Source organism: Diaphorina citri, unplaced genomic scaffold, assembly GCF_000475195.1.
Source record: "Diaphorina citri unplaced genomic scaffold, Diaci psyllid genome assembly version 1.1 scaffold74, whole genome shotgun sequence".
NCBI classification, from domain to species: domain Eukaryota; kingdom Metazoa; phylum Arthropoda; class Insecta; order Hemiptera; family Psyllidae; genus Diaphorina; species Diaphorina citri.
Genome location: NW_007377511.1, coordinates 314,372 through 340,944, shown reverse-complemented (window position 1 = coordinate 340,944; position 26,573 = coordinate 314,372). Strand labels below are relative to the sequence as shown.

The following is a 26,573-nucleotide window of genomic DNA, read 5'->3' as shown; positions in this document are numbered from 1 at the left end:
AGAAGTTTTCAGTGAAGGGATATGCCACAATGACATCTAACTGACCACTGTAGAATAGGACTCTGTACGATGGATTGCGACTGTCGAGGATGTTTTCAATGTTTCCTTTGACAGAACCCATGATATCATTCTTGAGGAATACGTCTTCAGTGACAGACGTGTCGTACGTTGTATTTCCTACGTGTACGGCCTTTCTGATCGTAGTAGTGTTGAATAGTTCTAGCGAGCGCAGTGACTACGCCATGGGAGCTGACTTCTTAGCCTTGTCCAGTTCTCCTCTCTCAATATAATCCGTTAGTATGAGGGGTGATCCAACATCCTCGCTGGCGAATGGTTGATTTTGAAACACATCTGTGAATTCTGGGAGTATAGGGTATTTGTTGTTGTTCTTACTTTGAGCACAAGTAACCACAAGGTGGGACAAGAAAATTCTGAAATTGCTACGTCGCGTCGTGAATTCTATACAACTTGGCTAGACGAACTACAGACGCTATACAGTTTGATATGTAGGTACATATTTGGGAAGGTAAACCATTACCGCCGCGCCACGGTAAGGCATAAAAAGATAAGAACTATCTCTTCGAATAAATCAGTCATATTTCTTGGTAGCACAATTTGCGTTTATGAATCCCTAATGTGCCGCAAAACCTAGACGTCTACATCAAAATGTGCGCTGAATAAATGACCAGTGAGCACGCCCTGGTGTTTCAGTGAGTTGTGAATTGTCTGTTAGTTCGTTCTTCAGTGCTGTAGGTAGCGAGAATGTTTCTCAGAATTTTCTTGTCCTACCTTGTGGTTACTTGTGCTCAAAGTAAGAACAACAACAGATACCCTACACTCCCAGAATTCACAGATGTGTTTCAAAATCAACCATTCGCCAGCGCGGACGTTGGATCACCCCTCATACTAACGGATTATATTGAGAGAGGAGAACTGGACAAGGCTAAGAAGCTTTCAGAGGTAAAGCTGCCAGGTTTTAATATTGAAAGTTATTCCGGTTTCTTCAGAGTGAACTCTACAGAGGATAAAAAATATTCCTCAGCACTATTCTTCTGGTTCTTCCCAGCTGAAGAATATCCGTCCAATGCTCCCGTGTTGCTTTGGTTAAACGCAGGTCTTGGTTCTTCTTCCATGACAGGTTTGTTCCAAGAGAATGGTCCCCTCCAGTTGAACAAGAACAAGAAGAGACAACCTCTACCCTATGTGGAGAAGAGGAAAACATACTGGTCCAAGAATCACAATGTCATCTACATTGATAATCCTGTGGGAAGAGGATTCAGTTTTGCCGAGGATTATGATCTGTACTCGAGGAATAAGACACAGGTAGGTCTCAACTTGTACATTGCTCTGGTGCAATTCTTCAAAGTGTTCAATGAATATCAGAGGAATGATTTCTTTATCACTGGAGAGACTTACATTGGACAATTCGGCACTTCTCTGGGTTTCAACATTTATCAGAACAATCCAGTGACTGACATTAAAATTAATCTGAAAGGCTTTGCGCTTGGCAATGATCTGACTGATCCTCTCTACATGATGTTGTATAGTAAATATCTCTATCAAATAGGTCTGATTGATGATAATGGAAGGAAACTGTTTGAATACAAAGAGAAGCAAATAACTGACTTGATTTTCCAGAAGAAACTAGGAGAAGCATTTGACGTCTATGATGAACTTATCGTTGGTACATTCCATGACAAAACCATCTACAATACACTGACAAACTTCACCAACCTATACAACTACCAGGTCCCTATCGCTGATAACACACCCAATACCCTCATGGTAGAACTATTCAACACAACTACGTTCAGAAAGGCTGTACACGTAGGAAATACAACGTACGACACGTCTGTCACTGAAGACGTATTCCTCAAGAATGATATCATGGGTTCTGTCAAAGGAAACATTGAAAACATCCTCGACAGTCGCAATCCATCGTACAGAGTCCTAAAAAAAAAAAAAAAAAAAAAAAAAGAGGCATTTGTCATATTTTAGTCCAAACCGTCCACTAAAGTCATAATATGTCACATTACACAACTTACGTTGTGTTTGAAATACCTAAACACCAAGATCGCAAACTTATAAAATAAATTACGCGTGATCTCGATATGCTAAAATTTCTCCTGTAATACAAGCTCCAAAATAAAATACAATTCTTTAATGAAACAGAATGGTGTGAATTTCCTATAAAATTTACTGATATTATGGCGAAAACACTCCCAAATCAATTTATAATCATGTTCGAGGAAGATCTTACATTCGCCTATAATACTAGCTAAATTTCCCATTTGTACAAGTAGATCTATGAAACACGAAACATTCTACTTCTAAAAATTATTATATTCTAAGTATTTCCTATAGTAAAGTATGGAACAACATTTATAACAAGTCCTGTATAATAAGTCCTATAATACGGGCTTTCGAAAAGTTCCTATAAAATCAACTCCTAAAACTGGCTGTTCATTTTTAAATTAATTCTTACTGATATCTTTCGGTGAAACGACCATCTTTAAAATTTGGCTTTAATAGAGGCAATTTCCCTGTATTACAGGACTTTTAAGTTTCATGAAACAGGGCCCTGGTGTTTCAGTGAGTTGTGAATTGTCTGTTAGTTCGTTCTTCAGTGCTGTAGCGAGAATGTTTCTCAGAATTTTCTTGTCCTACCTTGTGGTTACTTGTGCTCAAAGTAAGAACAACAACAACAAACATAATAAGTCGGGATTTTAAAAAGACTTGTTAGTATAAAATGTTTAACATAAGTAAATACATAGTTGTAACAATAAGCTCAATAAAAGACGTTTTCTATTTCACACAGTCTTTTGACAAGATATCTGTATCAATTCTGCGTCAGATTACGCGCTCCTCTAAGCTCCAAGCTTGTTTTGAAAGTATTGTTCAAATGTTTTGAACCTGCTGTTCTATCAGATGTTATCTAATGATATTAGGAGTTGGGAGGCTGTTGGGTTGTTTGTTATATATCTAATGATATTGGGAGCTAGGAGGTTGTTATTGTCTATTTGATTATCTAGGATGTCAGATTCACACGCTAAAACTCCCACCATGGTACTCGAGTAATCTGGAGCTTTGGCAACACGTGTTTGACACATGTATCATAGGAGGTAATAATCTTCTACACACCTAGTTTACCAGGTGTTTTATTATTACTATTACCTGTTATTATTACTTTTTTATTATTATTTTTTTAAATCCTCAATTGTCAATTTGAAATTTTCATCTTGGTTTTGTTGGATACCTTCATTTTGAGTATTTCTCCTTGTTTTTCGTTTCTTTCTTTTTTTGTCTCTCTATTTTTCTTCTTCCATTTTTGGTTAATTTCTTGTTTCCTTTTTCTTTTCTGCTTTTACTTTCTTTCGTTTTTATCATTTTATCCCAAACTCTGGCAAGATTTCTCAACAAACACAATGTTGTAGAGAATCCTTCTTTCTATTAATCTGCCTACAGTTCTTATCCATCTGCTGCTCCTCGTTCTCTTCCATTTTTTCCTCCTCTCCTCCTCTTCATATTCCTTTTCCTCCTCTTCATATTCCTTTTCCTCCTCCTCCTCCTCCTCCTCCTCCTCCTCCTCCTCCTCCTAATCCATTTTTCCTTCTTCTCCTCCTCTTAATCCTCCGCCTTCTTGTCTTTCTTCTTTTATCGCTATCACCGCTTCTTCAGCTTGTAACTTTGCGACCCCTAATTTACTACTTTTTAGCCTTTCCTATTCTAATTCATACCTTTTTCTTTTGTATCTTTATCCCACCCATTCTCCTTTCCTCTCTCCTCCTTATCTCCCTTCGTCCTCTCCTTTTCCTTTTTACTTTTACTGCAGGTACGTGTTTTGCAATCCAAAACATCTCTCCCGAAAAAAGGTTGGCAATGGAAATCTCTTTAGAAAATGTATTTATCGTCCACTAAGAGCTCTGGTTGAGTTGTTTATAGGGTTTATCAGCAGGCTTTAGGGTGGGGATCAGTGGGATTACAGGGCGGGATAGGGTAGGGGTGGGATTCAAAGGTTGAGGGTAGGAGGTTGTAGGGTGAGGTAACAGATTGGGGTAGGATGGTCTGGCGTAAGCAGGAGTAGAAAAATCAATTTTTGGTTTTTGGTGCCTACAAACAGTAATAGTAGAAATATAGTAACGTCTTGTAAATTTTGCCATCGAAAGCCAAATGGTTAAGAGCTGATTTTGAGGTTTCCCACAACGAAATTGAAGAAAGAGAGGAAGAGAGAGAGATAGAAAGAGGGAGAGAGAGATAGAGGGAGGGAGAGAGAGAGAGGGAGAGAGAGATAGAAGGAGAGAGAGAGAGAGAGAGAGAGGCTTTCTCTCAGGTCAATCTGACCTTTGTTTCCTTTTAGATTTCCTACTTCCACCTTTACAAATGAGTTTTTTTTTTTTTTTTTTTTTTTTTTTTTTTTTTTTTTTTTTTTTTTTTTTTTTTTACTAGGTAATTTAAGGTTTAAACATGATACAAAATTATTTGTTAACATCTAATGAGGTTGGTACCTAGGGCGGTACAGAAAAGTTGTACTTACCCACTGTGAATACAGTAAAACTTCCGATCAGACATGGGAAGAGAAGAAAAGCACTTTTGTCTTCAATAAAAAAGAAATCCCAGCATTTCATTCACAATTTGATTTGATTGATCCGTTTTTTATTATTTTTTCTCGTAAAAATATCTATATCTTACCTAGGTAATAAATATGTACTTATGTGGTTATCCTTTGTGTATGTAGGTATACTATACCTACACTGTTCAATATTACGAGTAGGTCCCGAAATTCATTTCCTAAATCCTCATAAGCTGTGTGTGTACAAATGAAACAATTGATATCTATAGGTACCTATAACCTATCCTAGGTGCAATCAGGAAACGCTTTCTTTTTCCAAGATGATGGATGTGTTTGTTAATAAGTTTTGTGCCATTATATAAAATGAAAGTTTTGACATTGTTAACCTATAACCTATCCTAGGTGCAATCAGGAAACGCTTTCTTTTTCCAAGATGATGGATGTGTTTGTTAATAAGTTTTGTGCCATTATAAAATGAAAGTTTTGACATTGTTATTTTATTATCAATCAACCACAGCACAGTAGCAGAGTGGGTAGAACGGTTTACTTCGGATCTGGAGGTTGGTGGTTCGAGTCCCAAGCCAATGCATAAAATTTATCCAGGTGTATTTATCAGGGTTGATACAACATTTGTGAGAAGCATTCAAAAATTCGACTGTTGGGAAGGTTTTCTCTTACTGGAGATTTCGCCTGTACGGGAAAAATTAATTATATATCTATACCTATTTTATCAATCACAGGAGGCTTGCCGACTGAAGAACTAGGGTTCAATACCCGGCGGAGTCGAAGTTTTTCTATTTATTTTTATTATCAAACTCTCTCTCCCTTTTATCTCTCTCTCTCTCTCTCTCTCTCTCTCTCTCTCTCTCTCCTCTTTCCCCCTCTCTCTCTTTTTTCCTCTCCTCTCCATCTCTCCTCTTTCTCCTCTCTCTCTCTCCTCTTTCTCACTTTCTTTCTTCTCCCTCTTATTATTAAACGTCTCACTTCCACAGAAGGAGAAGCAGCTCTCTCTCCCTCTCTCTCTCTCCCCCGTCTCTCTCTCTCCAAATCTCTTTCTGGTTTCTCGCGTAGAAAAATAAATTGAAAATTGTTTTGGGGGTGAAAATCTGAAAATTCAGAATTCGCCCCCATCATCTTCGTTGTAAGTTTGGGAACCCCCTCCCTCCAGCTATGGAGAGAGTTCCTTGTAATAGATCAGTTGTGCTTACTTGGGTGATGTTTCAAAGTCATAGAGGAGGAAAAATGAGGACTTACGGAATTTTTCTTTTTCTTCTACAACTTCTAGTTAGAGGGCGGGGTAGGGTAGGGGTGGGATTCAAAGGTTGAGGGTAGGAGGTTGTAGGGTGGGGTGAGGTAACAGGTTGGGGTAGGATGGTCTAGTGTAAGCAGAAGTGGAGAGTAAAGGTGGAGGGTAGTTATTTGAGAATGATGGGTGGTAGGATGGTCGAAAAGTCAAATATTTATTGCCCACACTACATCTTATTGCCCCCACTATGTGTGGGTGTGGGAGATTTTTAAAAGGTTGTGGGTGTTTGGTTTGAATAGTAAGGTCGAATCTTTTTTTTTATATATATACCTTCTTTTAAAGTTTAAACATGATACAAAATTATTTGTAATCTAACGAGGTACCTAGGGCGGTACAGAAAATTTGTACGTAATGTAAAATATTTTGTTGGTAGAAACGTACCTAGCTGGTACAGGTGGTACCTGAATACGATTAATCTTTCAATCAGATTCAGGGCTAGCTTCACTTCGGTAGAAAATAAAGACACATGGGAAGACAAGCATAGAAAAATCTCAGCATCTGAGGTAGGTACCTCATCCCTCATTCGACAAATGGCCACAAAACAAATAACATTCATACATAAATACATTTTGATTTGATTGATCCGTTTTTTTCCTCACAAAAAATATATCTTACCTAGGTAATAACATGTTGGTATACTTACCTATGTGGTTATCCTTTGTGTATGTAGGTTTGTAGGTACTACACCGTTCAATACTACGATATGTCCCGAAATTCATTTTCCAAATCCCCATAAGCTGTGTGTGTCGAAATGAAACAATAGATAATGAAACTTACCTATAACTTAGATAAACTAAATATCAGAAATACCTAGGTGCAATCAGGAAAAGCTTTCTAAGATGATGGATGTGTTGGTAATAAGTTTTGTGTCTTTAAGAAATAAAATTTCTGACATTTTATTATCAATCAACCTCAGTATCAGGTTAACACGGTGGACTTCGGACTTAGAGGTTCGTGATTCGAGTCCAAGTCAAGGAATACAATTTACCGAGGGAACACATTTTCATTTAACACATTCATCAGGGAACAACATTTGTGACAAGTATCATGAATGCTATCACAATTAAAATAGAACAGTTGCGCTTACTTGGATGATGTTTCAAAGTCAAAAAGCTGGGAAAATGAGGGATTCCGGAACTTTTCTTTTTCTTCCAAGACTTCTAGATCCCGAGCTAAATTCATTCATGTTTGTGCGCATACGTTTCTGCGCATCTCATGAAGTCTGACGTCAGAGTCCAGGACTCGGATGGAAAATGAAAATTGAATTTTCGACCTTTTACAGATATTTTTTCCAAGTTTTGACCTCAGATTTGGAATTTTCCCAACTTCTTACATATGAATCGACCATTTATTAATAATTTTTACCCATTTGCAACTGCTCCATTCCAAAATTCCCTCAACTGTGGGAAGTTTAAAGGCTTTATGCTACCTGGACTACCTGGAGATTTTGTCTGTGGGGGGAAACTTTATTATGTACCCATTTTATCAATCACACAAGGGTTACTGACTGAAGAACTTGGGTTCAATGCCCGCCGGAGTCGAAAATTTATTTATTTTTATTATCAAAATGAGTTCTTAGATTACTAGGACTTGTAAGTACTTAAGTAGTAAGCACCTACTTAAGTATTATGTAAAATATTTTAATAAGGAAAAAGTCAAGTAGAAGTGCATGTTGTTAATTAGACAGAGCCTCATTATAACACCTAGGTCGTGCATATCGATATACATTAGTCATTAGACCATATTAGGTATAGGTATAACATAATTATCATCTAGGTAGGTATGTAGGTAGGTACACCATTCTAACACATGAGGTATAGGTACACCATGGTACATCAAGTTAATAGACAGAGGGTATAACCCCATGAACGGTAGGTAGGTAAGTTTCGTTTCTATTAGGTAGTGTGTCCAACAGACAAATAAGTACCTACCTACATATAGGTATATAAAAAATAAAAAAAAAATCAATTTTAATTTTCAGTTTCCGAAAAACGTCGTCAGGGGACATATTTTTTTATGGTCGTTGCAATCAAGACAAAACAGCGTTCCAAGTTAATGAATCCCGAGTTCGACCTACGTTTGGCAATTACCAAGAGTGTTTCCCCCCAAATTGAAAAATTGGTAGACCAAATGCAAGCACAGCCCTCTCATTGAGTTCATAGAATTCAGAGTTAAACATTGCGTGATAGGTAGTAATTAACTAAGTAATAATTTGTGGATTCTCGTAAGCTAGAGGTCCTGGGTTGAAACCCTAGTCTGGTGAGTTGGTCTGACATACTCCGTATTAGATGGCCACTGAACGAACCTTTTTTTTCTCTTAGCAAATTACTTAAAATTTTATTTTTTTGTTTGTTTCTTAATATTATACAATAAAAAAATTGTTTTTCTCAACAAACAAAAAAATAAATAAATAATAATGTTAATTTTTCTCATTTTCTATCTCTTTTCCTACAGGTAGATATAGGTCCTCTAATACATACCCATTGTCACATAGCGTGTACAATGTACAATTGATTGCATATTATACATACATAATCTCAAGTGGTCCGCGAGATTTTTGGTTTATCAATAGTGGTCCGCCAATTCTAAAAGGTTAAGAACCCCTGAGCTAGAGACTTGAAATTTGGTATGTAGCTCTCAAATGTGACAAGGATGCAACACAAAACGTTTGGCTGAGATGGTTGCTGCGCTTGGCGGTATTTTGACCGTTTTTGGACAGATTTCGACCGTTTTTTGGCGGTTTTCAGCTATAGCCACAAAACGGTCAAAGATATTGTAAAATTTAGGGTAAAAGAACACTCAAATAAGCATCATTCAATAGGATAAGGAAAGTCGTGTGATGTTCACACCAGATTTTTACACAAGTAGGTAGGTTAATACCTACCGAGGTACATTTTTTACGTTTATAGACGTACCTAGATATATAATGTCAGACTAAAACAATAGGTACTGTACCTAATACGTACCATAATATTTTTAGGTAGGTAATTTTAATTCTGCTGACAGGACGAAAAATTAAATGAGCAGATAAACCAATAAACAAAAATATTAATTTGTTAAGGTTTGTACCTACATACGAGTACTTGACCGTAAAAAAAAAAAAAAATCTAGTCACCTACCTAAGTAATAATTTAAAAAATCCACCAAAACCTAAATCTGAAGGAAGGATGTCAGACCCAAAATTGAAAAACGACAAGAAAAATAGAGTGAGAAAGAGCGAACAGAACGCTTAGAGAGAAAGAGAAGGAGAGAAAATGCGATAATAGGTAGTAAGAGAACGAAGGAGAGGGAAGGTAGAAAGAGTGAGAGAGAGAGAAAGAAAAAGAGAGAGAGAGAGAGAGAGAGAGAGAGAGAGAGAGGAAGAAAATAGGGAAGATTCGGAAAGAGAAGGGTGAGATAGAGGGGGAGAGAGAGAGTGAGAGAGAGGGCGAAAAAAGGGAAGGAGGGGGAGTGAGAGAGACAAGTGAATTATAAAGAAATGATTATTATGTAAATAAAGTGTAATGAGATCACGCACTCTAGGGAGTGAGAGAGACAAATATACGTATAGAGAGAGGGGGAGGGAAGGAGAGAATAGGAGAGAGAGAGAGAGGAAAGGAGGAGGAGGGAGAAGGAGAGGGGATGGGTACGAAATAATCACGAAAAATCATACAAATTCAGTTATACGGTACCTCCTCCTCGAAAAATACAAGAAAAGTGTTTACATTTAAACACTTCCCCCTCTTTATCTTCCTCTCTCTCTCTCTCCCCCCCCTTTTATCTCTCTCTCTCTCTCTCTCTCTCCTCTTTCTCACTTTCTTTTCTCCCTCTTATTATTAAACGTCTCACTTCCACAGAAGGAGAAGCAGCTCTCTCTCTCCCTCTCTCTTTCTGGTTTCTCGCGTAGAAAAATACCTAAATTGAAAATTGTTTTGGGGGTGAAAATCTGAAAATTCAGAATTTGCCCGCATCATCTTCGTTGTAAGTTTGGGAACCCCCTCCCTCCAGCTATGGAGAGAGTTCCTTGTAATTGCCGGGGGGAGAGGGGAGAGAGAGGAGGGTAGTGGTCAAGACGCTCACCTGGTAAGCCAGGATGGCATGGGATACGACCTGGCCAAGGTATTCAGTTTGATCACGAAAATATTTGTCTACAACTGTGATGTTAATTCGGTAGAGAAGTCAGCGACGTCATAATTCATGACTCCCGCTTCGTTTGTTTGTGCGCAAGCGTTTCTGCGCAGTTTGACGTGAAATCTGACGTCACAACTCTTTAAACTTCTTCATTAGAACGGCAATTAAAAATTGATTTTTCGACCTTTTAAAGTTACTTTTTCGGAGTTTCGACCTCAGATTTAGATTTTTCACTACTTTTTACGTAGGAATTGACCATTTATTAATAATTTTTACCCATTTGCAACTCCTCCATTGCCGGGGGAGAGGGGAGGAAAGAGAGGAGGGTAGTGGTCAAGACGCTCACCTGGTAAGCCAGGAAGGCATGGGATACGACCTGTCCAAGGTATTTAATTTGATCACGAAAATATTTGTCTACAACTGTGGTGTTAATTCGGTAGAGAACAATAGAGGATATCAAGGCATTTGCAGCAATGCCAGCTTAAGTAGTCTTCTGCAGATTATGACGATGGGTCAGCTCCCTGGTTAGGGGTCACCTGTGCTCGCGTTGCACGGACCCGGGTTCGATTCCCTGCCTCGTTTCAGTCAGCTCCCATGGCGTAGTGGTCACTGCGCTCGCCTTGCACGCGGGAGACCCGGGTTCGAATCCCGGCAGGGTCAAGAAATTTGTATCATGCAAATGATTGATCCCGTGACTGGCTGTTGCGGGGCCCACTCAGCCTCGTGAGGAAATCCAATCTTCAGCTCCCATGGCGTAGTGGTCACTGCGCTCGCCTTGCACGCGGGAGACCCGGGTTCGATTCCCGGGGGAATGGCGTCAGCTCCCATGGCGTAGTGGTCACTGCACTCGCCTTGCACGCGGGAGACCCGGGTTCGATTCCCGGCGGGGCCAAGAAATTGTATCATCCAAATGATTGATTCCGTGACTGGCTGTTGCGGGGCCCACTCAGCCTCGTGAGGAAAATGAGTAGCTATGACATAATATAAATGCGCATAGCGACCGGTGCCAGCATGGTAGGTAAACATTGGATTTTAGGATTATTGAGATACAGGCATTATCTATTGCTTGTCTCTTGTGTCATATGGTGTTTCTTGTATTTGTCGATGACTGTCATTGCAATAATGGTTTGATATAACCATGAATTTATGCAATTCAAATTTTGTTCATTGTTTAGGTCTTCATTTTTCCAGATTCCAATGTATCACATAATTTTGATTCAATATTTACCTAGATGTAAATCTTCAAAGTCGTCAAAGTTCCTTTAACAAAATTATTAAAATTGTAACTTACCGTCGTATGTATGAAAGCCAAAGTTAAACTTGTGAGTTTAACTTAAGACGAACAATGTTGCCAATTTCATGTCATTTCTTGAGATAACTGGCTAGTTTTCATGAAATTTGGCAAGATTTTCATTTCAAGTTAAACTAAAGTTTATCTTTAGACTTCATACATACGGCGGTAATGATTAAAATTCCACAGAAATTTATAGCTTTTCTCGTTCTTTATTCTTCTTGCCTCAAACATAATATGTTTTCTCTTTCTCGTTAGATGATCATTGATGAGCACCAAAGTTGTGACATAATAACACAAAGAAACTGCATTTACATTACATTTACAATTCGGTAAAGGGACTTTCCAGTCCTGTTTGGACTTTGGTCAGTATAAAAGGGCGCTAGTAAATCGATAACAATTATTTATTCTTGTTCCAAACAACCTCATTACCTACTTCAAGAGTTCATTACAGTCATTAGTTCATTACACACATTTGTTTACCTACCTAGGTATTTCCAAGTGACCTTTATACCTACATACATGTACCTACATACTCCTAATATACTAAGTTAGGTATTTGTACAAATAAGTAGGAGACATTATACATACTTTAAATTTCACAATTATGTATGTACATACTTAAATACATAATATGTCCCCAATTTGAGCCCCTCTTATTCCATCTTATGTCAATTCGAGAATGTATCCTATTCATTCCATAATAATTATGTATGTTATCCAAGTTTCGTATTCGTAATTTCGTAAACAGAAATTCGTATTTTCGTATGTTTACATTTTGCTTGGGAAGATAGGGAGGACACCCTATTTTAGAGAAAAATACATAAATAGGGAGGGAGGGAGAGAGAGAGAGGGATATCATCAGAAATTGATTTATTTGTTTATTTTATTCATATTAGATATGTTTAAATTAATAAAAAATATAATGAAATTACTGCCTGAAAAATAATAGAAAGTAATAAATGAAATGAGTTTTTTAAATTCCCTAGATCCTTGGGACGAAATAACAGCTGGATCGACTTTGTATTTTTTTACTGTTGTTCCCTAAAAAAATATTGTAACCCTGTATTTGTAGTTCAACGTTTAACCATGTGGGAAGAGCTTGGCAGAGTTCTTCATTTAGAAAGACGAAATCTACATGGAAAAGCTAAATTTAAAATTCCACACACATTTCACAAACATTTGATTTTTTTAATTTAAAATAATTTGCTTCTTCGTCGTCTTCTTCTTCTCCTTCTCCTTAGTCAGTTCTTCCTCTTCTTTTTCTTGTGCTTATTCTCCTTCTGCTTCTGCAGTTTTTTCTTCTCCTTCTTCTCCTTCTTCTTCTTCTTCTTCTTCTTCTTCTTCTTCTTCTTCTTCTCCTCCTCCTCCTCCTTCCTTCTTCTTCTTCTTCTCCTTTTTCTTCTCCTCCTCCTTCCTTCTTCTTCTTCTTCTCCTTTTTCTTCTCTTTCCTCTTCTTCTCCTCCTTCTTCTTCTCCTTTTTCTTCTCCTTCCTCTTCTTCTCCTCCTCCTTCTTCTTCTTCTCCTTTTTCTTCTCCTTCCTCTTCTTCTCCTTCTTCTCCTTTCTTCTTCTCCTTCTTCTCCTTTTTCTTCTCCTTCCTCTTCTTCTTCTCCTCCTCCTTCTTCTTCTCATTCTTCTTCTTATCCTTCTTCTTCTCCTTTTTCTTCTCTTTCCTCTTCTTCTCCTCCTTTTTCTTCTTCTCATTCTTCTTCTTCTCCTCCTCCTCCTCCTTCTTCAAATGATGTTATTTGCATTAAGCTAAATTTAAAATTCCACACACATTTCACAAACATTTGATTTTTTTAATTTAAAATAATTTGCTTCTTCGTCGTCTTCTTCTTCTTCTTCTTCTTCTCCTTAGTCAGTTCTTCCTCTTCTTTTTCTTGTGCTTACTCTCCTTCTGCTTCTGCAGTTTTTTTTTTCTTCTCCTCCTTCTTCTTCTTCTCCTCCTCCTCCTCCTCCTCCTCCTTCCTTCTTCTTCTTCTCCTTTTTCTTCTCCTCCTCCTTCCTTCCTCTTCTTCTCCTCCTTCTTCTTCTCCTTTTTCTTCTCCTTCCTCTTCTTCTCCTCCTCCTCCTTCTTCTTCTTCTCCTCCTTTTTCTTCTCCTTCCTCTTCTTCTCCTTCTTCTTCTCCTTTTTCTTCTCCTTCCTCTTCTTCTTCTCCTCCTCCTTCTTCTTCTCCTTCTTCTCCTCCTTTTTCTTCTCCTCCTCCCTTCTCCTTCCTCTTCTTCTCCTTCTTCTTCTCCTTTTTCTTCTCCTTCCTCTTCTTCTTCTCCTCCTCCTTCTTCTTATCCTTCTTCTCCTCCTTCTTCTTCTTCTCATTCTTCTTCTTCTTCTCCTCCTCCTTCTCCTTCTTCAAATGATGTTATTAGAATCCTTTACAGACTTTTCCTTATATGTCCCTCTAAGTGCTTGTGTAGTGTGTACTTTTACGAGGACGGTTTACATAATATGTATGTCAACAGGAATTATACTTCAGTATTGTTAGTGAGATAATACTCCTGTAATTTCTTCTTTATTTCAATTTTGTTGTTTAATTCTATATTAGTGCGTTCGGTATGCAATTTAATATTGGTAGGATTTGATGTTTGATTGTCGTTTCTCCATAATAATTTTTTATGTTAGGCATTATCTATTGCTTGTCTCTTGTGTCATATGGTGTTTCTTGTATTTGTCGATGACTGTCATTGCAATAATGGCTTGATATAACCATGAATTTATGCAATTCAAATTTTGTTCATTATTTAGGTCTTCATTTTTCCAGATTCCAATGTATCACATAATTTTGATTCAATATTTACCTAGATGTAGGTAAATCTTCAAAGTCGTCAAAGTTCCTTTAACAATTATTAAAATTGTAACTTAATGATTAAAATTGGAAATTGGGCAAGAAGTGACCACCTCTGAGCGTGTGTTGTGTTGAGTTGTGTTGCGTTGTGTGTACATGATGCCGTTTATTTCATTCCTTAATTCCCAGCCGTTTCTGAGATATAAGCGTGGTTCGCAAATCACGAACCACCCTGTATAAGGCCCTGATTTATATTTATATATCGGAGTTTAGAATAAATTTCAGCACCCTTGCTGTGACTCGCGTTATCAATGTATGAAATTTGTGTGTGTTGATTCAACATGGGGGTGTTAAAAAAATTGAATACTCAGTAAAAAAATGGAATACCCAATTGAATACCCAGTAAAAAAATGGAATACCCAATTGAATACCCAGTAAAAAAAAATGGAATACCCAGTAAGGATTGCAAAAATGAATCGAGTAATAGGTATTGGTTTCCATTTCCATCCTAGTTGCTGAAGCACCACAAAAATTATTGCGAACTTGAAAATTATTGAACTACCTATTGCAGATTGCACACCGTTTTTATATTTTTCATTATTATTATTATTTTTAAATCTCCTTTTTATTTTTTTTTTAACAAATGATGTTTTTATTATTGTCAACTGAAAACTTAAAGAAACCCGTCATCTGTCTCTTTCAGATTTTTCCTCAAACATAAACATCTACAGAATTTAGTTCTTCATTTTTAGATTTTTTCTATTCAAGCATTGTAAGTCGTAAGAGGGGCGGCAACATATTTACATGTGTGCAGGTTTAAAATCGCTAGACTGGCGTGGGTTTCGAACAAATTGGTCCATATCTTTCTAATGATACAATTTGTTAGAGAAACATGTATACATTTGTTGGAGATATGTACAATATTACAACAATACCTACACACAGAGAGTCAACATGAGTTTTTTTGTACGTTCCAAGTATTTAGGTTTTGAAGGGTAGGGTTAGGAAGAGAGCAAAAAAAGCGACGCTGCTTTCGTTCCTTCCAATTTAAGAATAATAATAATAATAATAATAATAATAATAATAATAATAATAATAATAATAATAATAATAATAATAATAATAAATGTGTGTGTGTGTGTGTGTGTGTGTGTGTGTGTGTGTGTGTGTGTACACTTGACTGACATGGCCACCTGTCCTCCCCGTAAATCCCTTCAAACCTCACTATAGCATCCATCTCACCTCCATCACTAATTTATTTCTCATCTCTTCTTCTCATTATTATTATTTTTTACTTTCTTTTTCTTTTTTTTTATAACTAAGCAAGGTCTACTGTATTAATTATGTATTGTACCATTTTAAACCCATAAAATACACGAGACCTTGTTTAGACTGCTGGGGTAAAGGGACTTTTTAGTCTCATTCGAGCAGGATAAACAAGGTATATTCTATTCTATTCTTCTTTAATATTATTTTCTTCAGATCATCTTGATTATTCAACAGAATAACCAAGCTGTTCTCATTATTCCGGATGAATATTTTTCCATTTCGTGTCCACAGAAATTTGTAGCTTTTCTCGTTCTTTATTCTTCTTGCCTCAAACAGAATATACCTCTCATTATTCCGGATGAATATTTTTCCATTTCGTGTCCACAGAAATTTGTAGCTTTTCTCGTTCTTTATTCTTCTTGCCTCAAACAGAGTATTATTATCTTGACCATAAACAAAGGGTCTTGGCAGCGCAAGCTGAATCGACCAGGTCATTCATTATATGTTTTCTCTTTCTCGTTGGATGATCATTGATATAGATTGGCTTGTTTTCACCTTGTATGTTCACGTCTTCTTTGCATAATCTCTTCTTCTTTGTCTTCTGCACCACTTTTTCCTTCATTTGTCGAGTCAGGAATTGAACTACTATGGGTTCCACATTATTGATGTAGATTGGCTTGTTTTCACCTTGTATGTTCACGTCTTCTGTGCATAATCTCTTCTTCTTTGTCTTCTGCACCACTTCTTCCCTCATTTGTCGAGTCAGGAATTGAACTACTGTGGGTTAAACATTAGCCACCGGAATTGATCATGTTAGGAAATGAAGAAGTAGGTATATACCTAGGTAGGTAGGTATATTTTTTTTGGACATTATTCGTAAAAAAAGGAATTTAACTAAAAATGTGATACCATGTTGTACTTATGCGCATTAGCATTAACCAAACCCCTGATGCCCTGATCAAACCTTTTTTTTTTAAATTTACAATTCCATACCTCGGCTGGGATTGAACCCACGCCCTCCTGTTTACCAGGCGAGCGCCTTGACCACTACACCACCGAGGTAGGTAATATGTTTTCTCTTTCTCGTTAGATGATCATTGATATAGATTGGCTTGTTTTCACCTTGTATGTTCACGTCTTCTGTGCATAATCTCTTCTTCTTTGTCTTCTGCACCACTTCTTCCTTCATTTGTCGAGTCAGGAATTGAACTAAGTACTATGGGTTCCACATAAGCAACCGGAACTAATCATGTTAGGAAATGAAGAAGTAGGTAATATATACCTAAGGATATTTTTTTGGAAATTATTCGTAAAAAAAAGGAATTTAACTAAAAATGTGATAACATGTGCTTATGCATTAGCATTAACCAAACCCCTGATGCCCTGATCAAACCTTTTTTTTTTATTATTATTATTTTATAGGTAAGAAAAAAAGGTACGAATATTAAAATTCTACATTGCAAGAAGATAAAGTAGGTAGGTAATAGGTACTTCCTACCTACAGGTAGAGAATGAAGAAAAATGTAGCGAATATTAAAATTCTACATTGCAAGAAGATAAAGTAGGTAGGTAATAGGTACTTCCTACCTACAGGTAGAGAATGAAGAAAAATGTAAGTAGACAGAACAGCAGAAATTTTGTCTCAAGTGAACTTCTCAATTCTCGTTAACAGAACTTCAAAGGAAACTAATTATACAATGAAGTTTTTCCTAATTAAACATCGACACAATTATAAATGGAAAATACCTAGTAACCTAGGTACCTAGGTATTTAGGGTGTGTTTTTCCTCATTTAAACAATCAGGGAAATTGAAATTTTCAAAGTTCGCAAAGTGATCATTTTTGACAAGAAGGAGAGAGAGAGAGAGAGAGAGAGAGACGGAGGAGGAAGAAGAAGAAGAAACTTCAAAGGAAACTAATTATACAATGAAGTTTTTCCTAATTAAACATCGACACAATTATAAATGGAAAATACCTAGTAACCTAGGTATTTTCCTAGTAACCTAGGTATTTAGGGTGTGTTTTCCTCATTTAAACAATTAGGGAAATTGAAATTTTCAAAGTTCGCAAAGTGATCATTTTTGACTAGAAGGAGAGAGAGAGAGAGAGAGAGAGAGAGAGACGGAGGAGGAGGAAGAAGAAGAAGGGAGGGAGAAAGAGTGAAACATAAAATTAACGATGATGCCTGATTGAATTATTGAGAAAAAAACAAGCTGGGCCCGTCCCTCCGCGGGAATTTTTTAGTCCGTAGTTTATACGATCGTGATTAGAGAAAATCAGTACCTATACCTACATATGTACCTACCTAATTTGTTTAATTTTCAGTTTATTATTATTCTTGATTTGATTTTTTGATTTTACTTTCATGTAATGATTTAAAATCAAGACTTGAGCCCGTTCTCCCTTTATTTCCAATATAATGTTTCAGTCACCCATTCATTTATTGGCCTTGTTCGGCGTAGCTTAACATAGGTGACGCTAAAATCGGTCTTAAATTAACTACTGAAGTGTTATCTAAAACTTTCTCGCTTTGAGTTCATAGGTCGTCGCGACAGATTTCAAGATCAGAGCTCATTTGTGTGAGAAAATGTGAAAAACCTCTTCCAAAAACCAGTTTTTTTTTTTTTTTTTTGCTTTTTGGTTCTCTGGACAAAATTTGCACCACCACTTTCGTGTTCCTGGTAAAAAGACCTTTAATTTGATATATAGGTCGACCAGGTTTGGATAAGTCCTATCTATGGGAATAGACAGACACACAGACAGACGACACCGAAGCGAATACAATAGCCCGTCCCTTATAACTTTTTTACTTTCTATTACTACAGTATAGCGGAGCTATACTAGTAATGAAAGTATTGCAATCGGTCCATTTTTTTTTTTATTTTTTATTACTATCGTAATAATAAAGGGAGGACGGGCTAAAAAGAGAAAAGAAAGAGAAAAATGCGAGTAGGTAAAAAAAATAGGATGTAGGTACAGTTGTACAGAGGAACATTAGGTATGTATTCGATAAGTACATAGGGACCTCCATTAGATGGAGGTAGATAGATTGGAATTCTACCTATAGAATATAAATAGATTGGAATTCTACCTATAGATTGATAAATAGATTGGAATTCTACCTATAGATTGATAAATAGATTAGAATTCTACCTATAGATTGATAAATAGATTGGAATTCTACCTATAGATTGATAAATAGATTGGAATTCTACCTATAGATTGATAAATAGATTGGAATTCTACCTATAGATTGATAAATAGATTGGAATTCTACCTATAGATTGATAAATAGATTGGAATTCTACCTATAGATTGATAAATAGATTGGAATTCTACCTATAGATTGATAAATAGATTGGAATTCTACCTATAGATTGATAAATAGATTGGAATTCTACCTATAGATTGATAAATAGATTGGAATTCTACCTATAGATTGATAAATAGATTGGAATTCTACCTATAGATTGATAAATAGATTGGAATTCTACCTATAGATTGATAAATAGATTGGAATTCTACCTATAGATTGATAAATAGATTGGAATTCTACCTATAGATTGATAAATAGATTGGAATTCTACCTATAGATTGATAAATAGATTGGAATTCTACCTATAGATTGATAAATAGATTGGAATTCTACCTATAGATTGATAAATAGATTGGAATTCTACCTATAGATTGATAAATAGATTGGAATTCTACCTATAGATTGATAAATAGATTGGAATTCTACCTATAGATTGATAAATAGATTGGAATTCTACCTATAGATTGATAAATAGATTGGAATTCTACCTATAGATTGATAAATAGATTGGAATTCTACCTATAGATTGATAAATAGATTGGAATTCTACCTATAGATTGATAAATAGATTGGAATTCTACCTATAGATTGATAAATAGATTGGAATTCTACCTATAGATTGATAAATAGATTGGAATTCTACCTATAGATTGATAAATAGATTGGAATTCTACCTATAGATTGATAAATAGATTGGAATTCTACCTATAGATTGATAAATAGATTGGAATTCTACCTATAGATTGATAAATAGATTGGAATTCTACCTATAGATTGATAAATAGATTGGAATTCTACCTATAGATTGATAAATAGATTGGAATTCTACCTATAGATTGATAAATAGATTGGAATTCTACCTATAGATTGATAAATAGATTGGAATTCTACCTATAGATTGATAAATAGATTGGAATTCTACCTATAGATTGATAAATAGATTGGAATTCTACCTATAGATTGATAAATAGATTGGAATTCTACCTATAGATTGATAAATAGATTGGAATTCTACCTATAGATTGATAAATAGATTGGAATTCTACCTATAGATTGATAAATAGATTGGAATTCTACCTATAGATTGATAAATAGATTGGAATTCTACCTATAGATTGATAAATAGATTGGAATTCTACCTATAGATTGATAAATAGATTGGAATTCTACCTATAGATTGATAAATAGATTGGAATTCTACCTATAGATTGATAAATAGATTGGAATTCTACCTATAGATTGATAAATAGATTGGAATTCTACCTATAGATTGATAAATAGATTGGAATTCTACCTATAGATTGATAAATAGATTGGAATTCTACCTATAGATTGATAAATAGATTGGAATTCTACCTATAGATTGATAAATAGATTGGAATTCTACCTATAGATTGATAAATAGATTGGAATTCTACCTATAGATTGATAAATAGATTGGAATTCTACCTATAGATTGATAAATAGATTGGAATTCTACCTATAGATTGATAAATAGATTGGAATTCTACCTATAGATTGATAAATAGATTGGAATTCTACCTATAGATTGATAAATAGATTGGAATTCTACCTATAGATTGATAAATAGATTGGAATTCTACCTATAGATTGATAAATAGATTGGAATTCTACCTATAGATTGATAAATAGATTGGAATTCTACCTATAGATTGATAAATAGATTGGAATTCTACCTATAGATTGATAAATAGATTGGAATTCTACCTATAGATTGATAAATAGATTGGAATTCTACCTATAGATTGATAAATAGATTGGAATTCTACCTATAGATTGATAAATAGATTGGAATTCTACCTATAGATTGATAAATAGATTGGAATTCTACCTATAGATTGATAAATAGATTGGAATTCTACCTATAGATTGATAAATAGATTGGAATTCTACCTATAGATTGATAAATAGATTAAAAAGGGGAAAAAAAAAAGTGTGCAAGGGGTTGAGAGAGGAAAAAAATACGTCCTGTTTGGTACGCTTGGATTTTTTTTTTTTTTTTTAAGAGGTTTTACAGAGAGAACTGTAACTGCTATGGTCTTATAGTCCCGAAATCGAAGAGAGAAGGAAGACAGGATAGGAGAAAGCCGGCCGTTCCGAGAACGAACATTATCCCATCAGGATAAAATCCGCCCCGGGCGGGAATCGAACCCGCGGCCTAGCGCTTGCAAGGCAGACGCGCTACCAACTAGGCTGGCGCTTGGAATTTGGGAACTGCTTTCTCTTCTTCTCTTCTTTGGATTTCATCTTTTATTTCTTCCCCTATTTTTCTCTGGTCGTATAGGTGCCTACCTAATATCTAAATCTCTAACAACTCTGATACCTAATACCTATGTATGTACTACCTACTAAATTTTAAAGCCCGTCACGCACGCTCAGACCGTCCCAAAGTCGAAACGTGTGTGGCGGAAAAAGCTAGAGACCCAGGTCTGTCAGACCATCTGAGAGGCTACGGTCTGAAGTTTTTTTTTCCCCAGTCACGTTAAGATTGTCTGAAAGACCCAGGTCTGTCTGATGGTTTGAGCTTGAGTGGCTGGCCTAAGTAGGTAGAAACTGAAGAGAGAATTATCAGACAAATCATTGAAAGAATTTATTACTATGATGACTGGGACAATTTTTCTCTCTTCATTTCTCACCCTCCTCCTTCTTCTTCTTCTTCTTCTTCTTCTTCTTCTTCTTCTTCTTCCTCTCCTCTTCTGTTCGTCCTTCTCTTCGCCTTCTTTCTTACTCTTTTCATTCTCATCTCCTCAGCCATCCTCCTTCCCTTCTTTCTCTTCTTCTTCTTCTCCTTCTCCTTCTTCTTCTCCTTCTCCTTCTTCTTCTTCTCCTTCTTTTTCTTCTTCTCTTTCGTCTTATTCTTCCCCCTTCTTCTTTCATACCCCCTTTTCCTCATTCCCTCCTTCTCTTTTCACCTCCTCCTCCTCCTCCTCGTTATCCTTCTCCTCCTCCTCCTCTTCCGTCTCCTCCTCTTCCTTCTCCTCCTCCTTCTCCTCTTCCTCCTCCTCCTCCTCCTCTTCCTTCCCCTCCTCGTTCTCCTTCTCCTCCTCCTCCTTCTCCTCCTCCTCCTCCGTCAATAATTGACAAGGGAGGTCAAGAGAGGGAGGGAAAAATTGAAAAGAATGAGGGAGAGGAAAAGTTTCCCGTTAGGTTAATCATGTTTCTATTTGCGGAAGAATGGGAGAAAAAAAATGAAAGCGGCTAGATTTCTATATTAATAGGGGGGATTTTTCATACGGGGAGAAAGAGTTGCAAGAGAATGGGAAGAGGGAATAGAGGTAGAGCAGAAAGGAGAGAGAGAAAGAGAGGAAGGAAAAGGGAATTTTTTTGGGTAAAGGGAGGGTTGAAATGGAGAGGGAGAAGAAAGAGGATATATAGTCTGTAAAACCTGTACCTACACATATCAGGTAGGTAGGTATACGTATACCTATAGTTTAAAATGAAATTAAAAGAATACCTAAAGAGATCTAGAAAAAAAGTAGATTCTTCCTTTCGTAAAATGTATACTCACAAAACAAGTTTTGGTCAGGAAATTTTCAGAAAAGTTTGGTCAGGAAATTTTCGCGCCGACTGGGACTCGAACCCAGCACCTCCTGCTTGAAAGTCAGTGACCACTCGGTCACAGAGGATGGTTGTATAACGTTCAAAACAGCCTCAATAAAGGATTAAAGACTTTCAGCGCCCAGGACAAATAACTCATGAGTCCCGATATAATAAGTCATGACATGACTCATGAAGTCATGACACAAATTACCTCCTGCTTGAAAGTCAGTGACCACTCGGTCACAGAGGATGGTTGTATAACGTTCAAAACAGCCTCAATAGAGGATTAAAGACTTTGAGCGCCAGGACAAATAACTCATGAGTCCCGATGTAATAAGTCATGAGTTCATGACTCAAATAGCTCATGATTTAGAGTCATAGCACCCATGAATCTCATGACTTGAGGTTTAGACTTATTGAACAAAGGCAAAACAAAGAAGGAAGAGGAGGATTGGAGGAAGAAAGGGAAGAGAGAGGAAAGACAAATTGAAAGGTAAGTAATAGCTGTATAGAAACAGACAGAAGAAGAGAAGGAAAGAGGTGGGAATGAATAGAATAGAAGGGAGAGGAAAGGGGAGGGAGAGAGAAGAATGCGAAATTGAAAGGGAAGGAATAGAAGGAATAGTGGGAAATGGAGGAGAGATAAGAGATTGAGAGGAAGAAGGAAATAGGGGAGGAAGAAGAAGACGAATAGAAGAAGAAGAAGAAGAAGAAGAAGAAGAAGAAGACGAAGAAGAAGAACAAGACGAAGAAGGAGAAGAAGAAGACGAAGAAGAAGAACAAGACGAAGAAGGAGAAGAAGGAGGAGGAGGAGAAGAAGAAGAGAGAGTGAAAGGGAAGGAATAGAAGGAATAGTGGGAAATGGAGGAGAGATAAGAGATTGAGAGGAAGAAGGAAATAGGGGAGGAAGAAGAAGAAGAATAGAAGAAGAAGAAGAACAAGACGAAGGAGGAGGAGGAGAAGAAGAAGAATAGAAGAGAGAAAGGGAGATATTGGGCGGGGAGCGTGTTATAAGTCTATTTCTAATATTGCAATATGTAACGACAGGATTGATAGGGCCGCAATTAGGCCTACACATTTTAGCAACCCTATAAGCCCGGGATTGGTACACCTATACCTGATTGCGGCCCTGTGTAATGATGATGCATAGGGAATACAAGTCATCTGGAATAATCATTCATTTTGCAAACGGGAAACATAGGGAGCGAGAGAGACAGAGAGAGAGAGAGAGAGAGAACAGACAGATGTAGAAAAGGAGAAGAGGTTAAATGCATTCTAGAAAGGGGAGCGAGAGAGACGGAGAAAGAAACAGAGAAAAAAACCTACAATTTGAGAAAAAAGAGACTAGATAGAGGGAAAAAAGAAAGAGAGAAGGAGAAAGATAGAGTGAGTAAGAGGAAAGAAATGAGATAGAGTGATAGAGAGGAAGAGGAAGGGAAAAAAAAGTACACGAAATTGTCTGATTTACCAGAAATCAAGATAGACTAAATTTGCAATAGCAGCAATTCAGGTGGGTTTATTTTACATATCTACCTAGCATCGTCTACAAATGAAATAATGTTGTCCTTAGGTAGGAATGATAGAAAAGAGTGAGGAAGAGATAAGCATCTGAGATGTGCACTATGTGCTTTTGTTCTACTTATTGAAAATATGTTAAATTTAATAAATAAATTAAAAAAAAAATAAAAAAAAAAATAAAACTACTACTGACCAACTGGGTACAATTTCAATATGTATTTGTTCTTTCCCTATCTATAGCTATTTCTATGCTTTACTTTTTTAGGGGGGGGGGGTAATGGCTAAATTTGAGCTTAAAAAGGGTATTTGTCTAAAAAAGGTTGGGAACCACTGGACTAGATAGAAGGAAAAAAGAAAGAGAGACGGAGAAAGATAGAGTGAGAAAGAGGAAAGAAAATGAGATAGAGGATAGAGAGGAAGAGGAAGGGGAAAAAGTGTCTGATTTACCAGAAATCAAGATAGAGACTAAATTTGCAATAGCAGCAATTCAGGTGGGTTTATTTTACGTATCTACCTAGCATCGTCTACAAATGAAATAATGTTGTCCTTAGGTAGGAATGATAGAAAAGAGTGAGGAAGAGATAAGCAAAACAATAAGGTTTATTTCTAACTTCACATTCATTTGATTATAATATGTAAATATTTCTTCCTATAAACGAAATATTCTCATAGGCCAAAAATAACATACCCAACTGCTAAGAAAACGCACAAAGTATGCCGCAGTGTATTAATAAGTTCAGGGAAAAGTATGTGTTACCTTTTGACTAAATTCGTGTAAAGATACCTACCTATGTCGAGACTCGAGAGTAATTTGTAGAACATTACCTAGGACCTCCGTTTTCTCCCATTTATACTTTCCTTATTATAGGATAGGTAAGGAAAGTACCTAATAATAATAATTATTATCTAAAAACTAGTCGGAATAATCAACCCATCCCGTCACCCTCTCTCTGTTCTCCCCCAGGAGGTTGCGCTTCATTCGGTCACTCCTGTTTCGGCGGCCACGGGAAACGTTCCTCGCCCGACGACCCCGACACTTTGGCTGCCAGCGACGACTATTTCGCCGCCCCGCCTCTCTCGCCCCAACTCAAGGACGCCTACTTCTACAGCCCGCGCCGGGGGCAGGCGTTCCTCGCCGGGGTTCCTCTGTCGCGCGGTTCAAGACCTCGCACTACGCTCTGGCGGGAAGCGACGCTATGAGCCCGCCCGACCCGGGGAGGGCGGACCGGGGTGTCTACCACACGGCGGGCGGGACACGATTCCCCGCGCGCCCTGAGGAGTGGTTTCGCCAGCAGCAGGTACTCAGCGCGGCCGCGGATCTATCGCCCGTCATTCGACAAATGGTGAGTTCATGGGACCCGCAAACAACTCACTGTGAAGCTTAGGTGTAAGAAATGGAAGAGAAGATGGACGGGATAGGAGAAAGTGAGTTTTTCCGAGAAAAACTTCGGGGCTTAGGTGTAGGGTGTAGGAGAAAACAGCCCTAAAAGTTGGGTTCTGATGCTTATACGAATCTACGAGATGGGACCCATTGATTAGTACGGTACCATAGGATGCAATATTAGCCTGCCTAATAAGCCTGCCACTTACAAACGCTATGTCGCAGGTTTAAATCTCGCCTGGGGCGAACTTTAAACAGATAAGATTCATTCTCGGAACGGCTGGCTTTCTCCTATTCTGTCTTCCTCTTGTATTCAATTAGGAACGATAAAACCTCCGTTGATAGGTTCAGTTCAATCAAGAACTACTACAACAACAACAAGGACAAAAGTGGTCGTTATGTATCTACTTATAAACTGATTGACTGATTCCCTAATTTGTTTTGTATCCTACACTTGTTTCAGATCCGATCATATCGACAGCACCAGATGAAAAACTTGAAATGAAAATAAATGACGAACATCAGCAACAACTTCCAAACAACAAATAACATGTACCGAAACACTACTACAAAAACTACCAGAATATAATAATATATCAACAACAACAACCAGAAAATACCAAGTCAAATAACAACAAGAAAAACAACATCCAGAAAATACCAAGCCGAACAAAACAACAAAATAAAAATAATAACAATATTGTCAAAATTACCTCCGTAGAAGAACGTTTAGATAGAGTCAGAAAATTAAATAAAATTAAAATGAATAAAACAATCTGAACTAATAATTATAATCATCCCAAAAGGAGATTCAGCTATAAATTATGATGCTGTACGACTCCTAGAATTGCCTATACTGGTTTGTCTATCATGAAATCAATATCAAGATAGTCATTCATAAAGATATAGGCAATATTACAAAATTCCTTTCAAACAGGATACCTCCTCTATGAACTGAAATTATGTTTATAAGATCATTTTGTATGCTTATTACTTAACACAACCTACAAACAAAAGACCATACGAGTACAACAAACATCTTTGCATGGTTATTTTTACTGACGACCATTTCCTTATTACAGAAGATAAAATCCGCCCCGGGCGGGAATCGAACCCGCGGCCTAGCGCTTGCAAGGCAGACGCGCTACCAACTAGGCTGGCGTTTGGAATTTGGGAAATGCTTTCTCTTTTCTCTTCTTCTCTTCTTTGGATTTCATCTTTTATTTCTTCCCCTATTTTTCTCTGGTCGTATAGGTGCCTACCTAATATCTAAATCTCTACCAACTCTGATACCTACCTACTGCCTACTCAATTTTAAAGCCCGCCACGCACGCTCAGACCGTCCCAAAGTCGGAACGTGTGTGGCGGAAAAAGCTAGAGACCCAGGTCTGTCAGACCATCTGAGAGACCACGGTCTGAAGCTTTTTTCCTCCACTCACGCTAAGATTGTCTGAAAGACCCAGGT

General features: G+C 37.0%; 1 protein-coding gene across 1 annotated transcript; it reads left to right on the top strand.

The window, feature by feature from the left end:
• The first annotated feature begins 762 nt into the window (after window positions 1–762).
• Window positions 763–24,927, top strand: LOC103521437 (venom serine carboxypeptidase-like). The gene is made up of 3 exons (XM_026832136.1): window positions 763–1,947; window positions 2,999–3,122; window positions 24,692–24,927. The coding sequence occupies exons 1-3, from the start codon at window positions 763–765 to the stop codon at window positions 24,925–24,927; spliced, it is 1,545 nt and encodes a 514-aa protein (XP_026687937.1).
• Window positions 24,928–26,573: the final 1,646 nt, after the last annotated feature.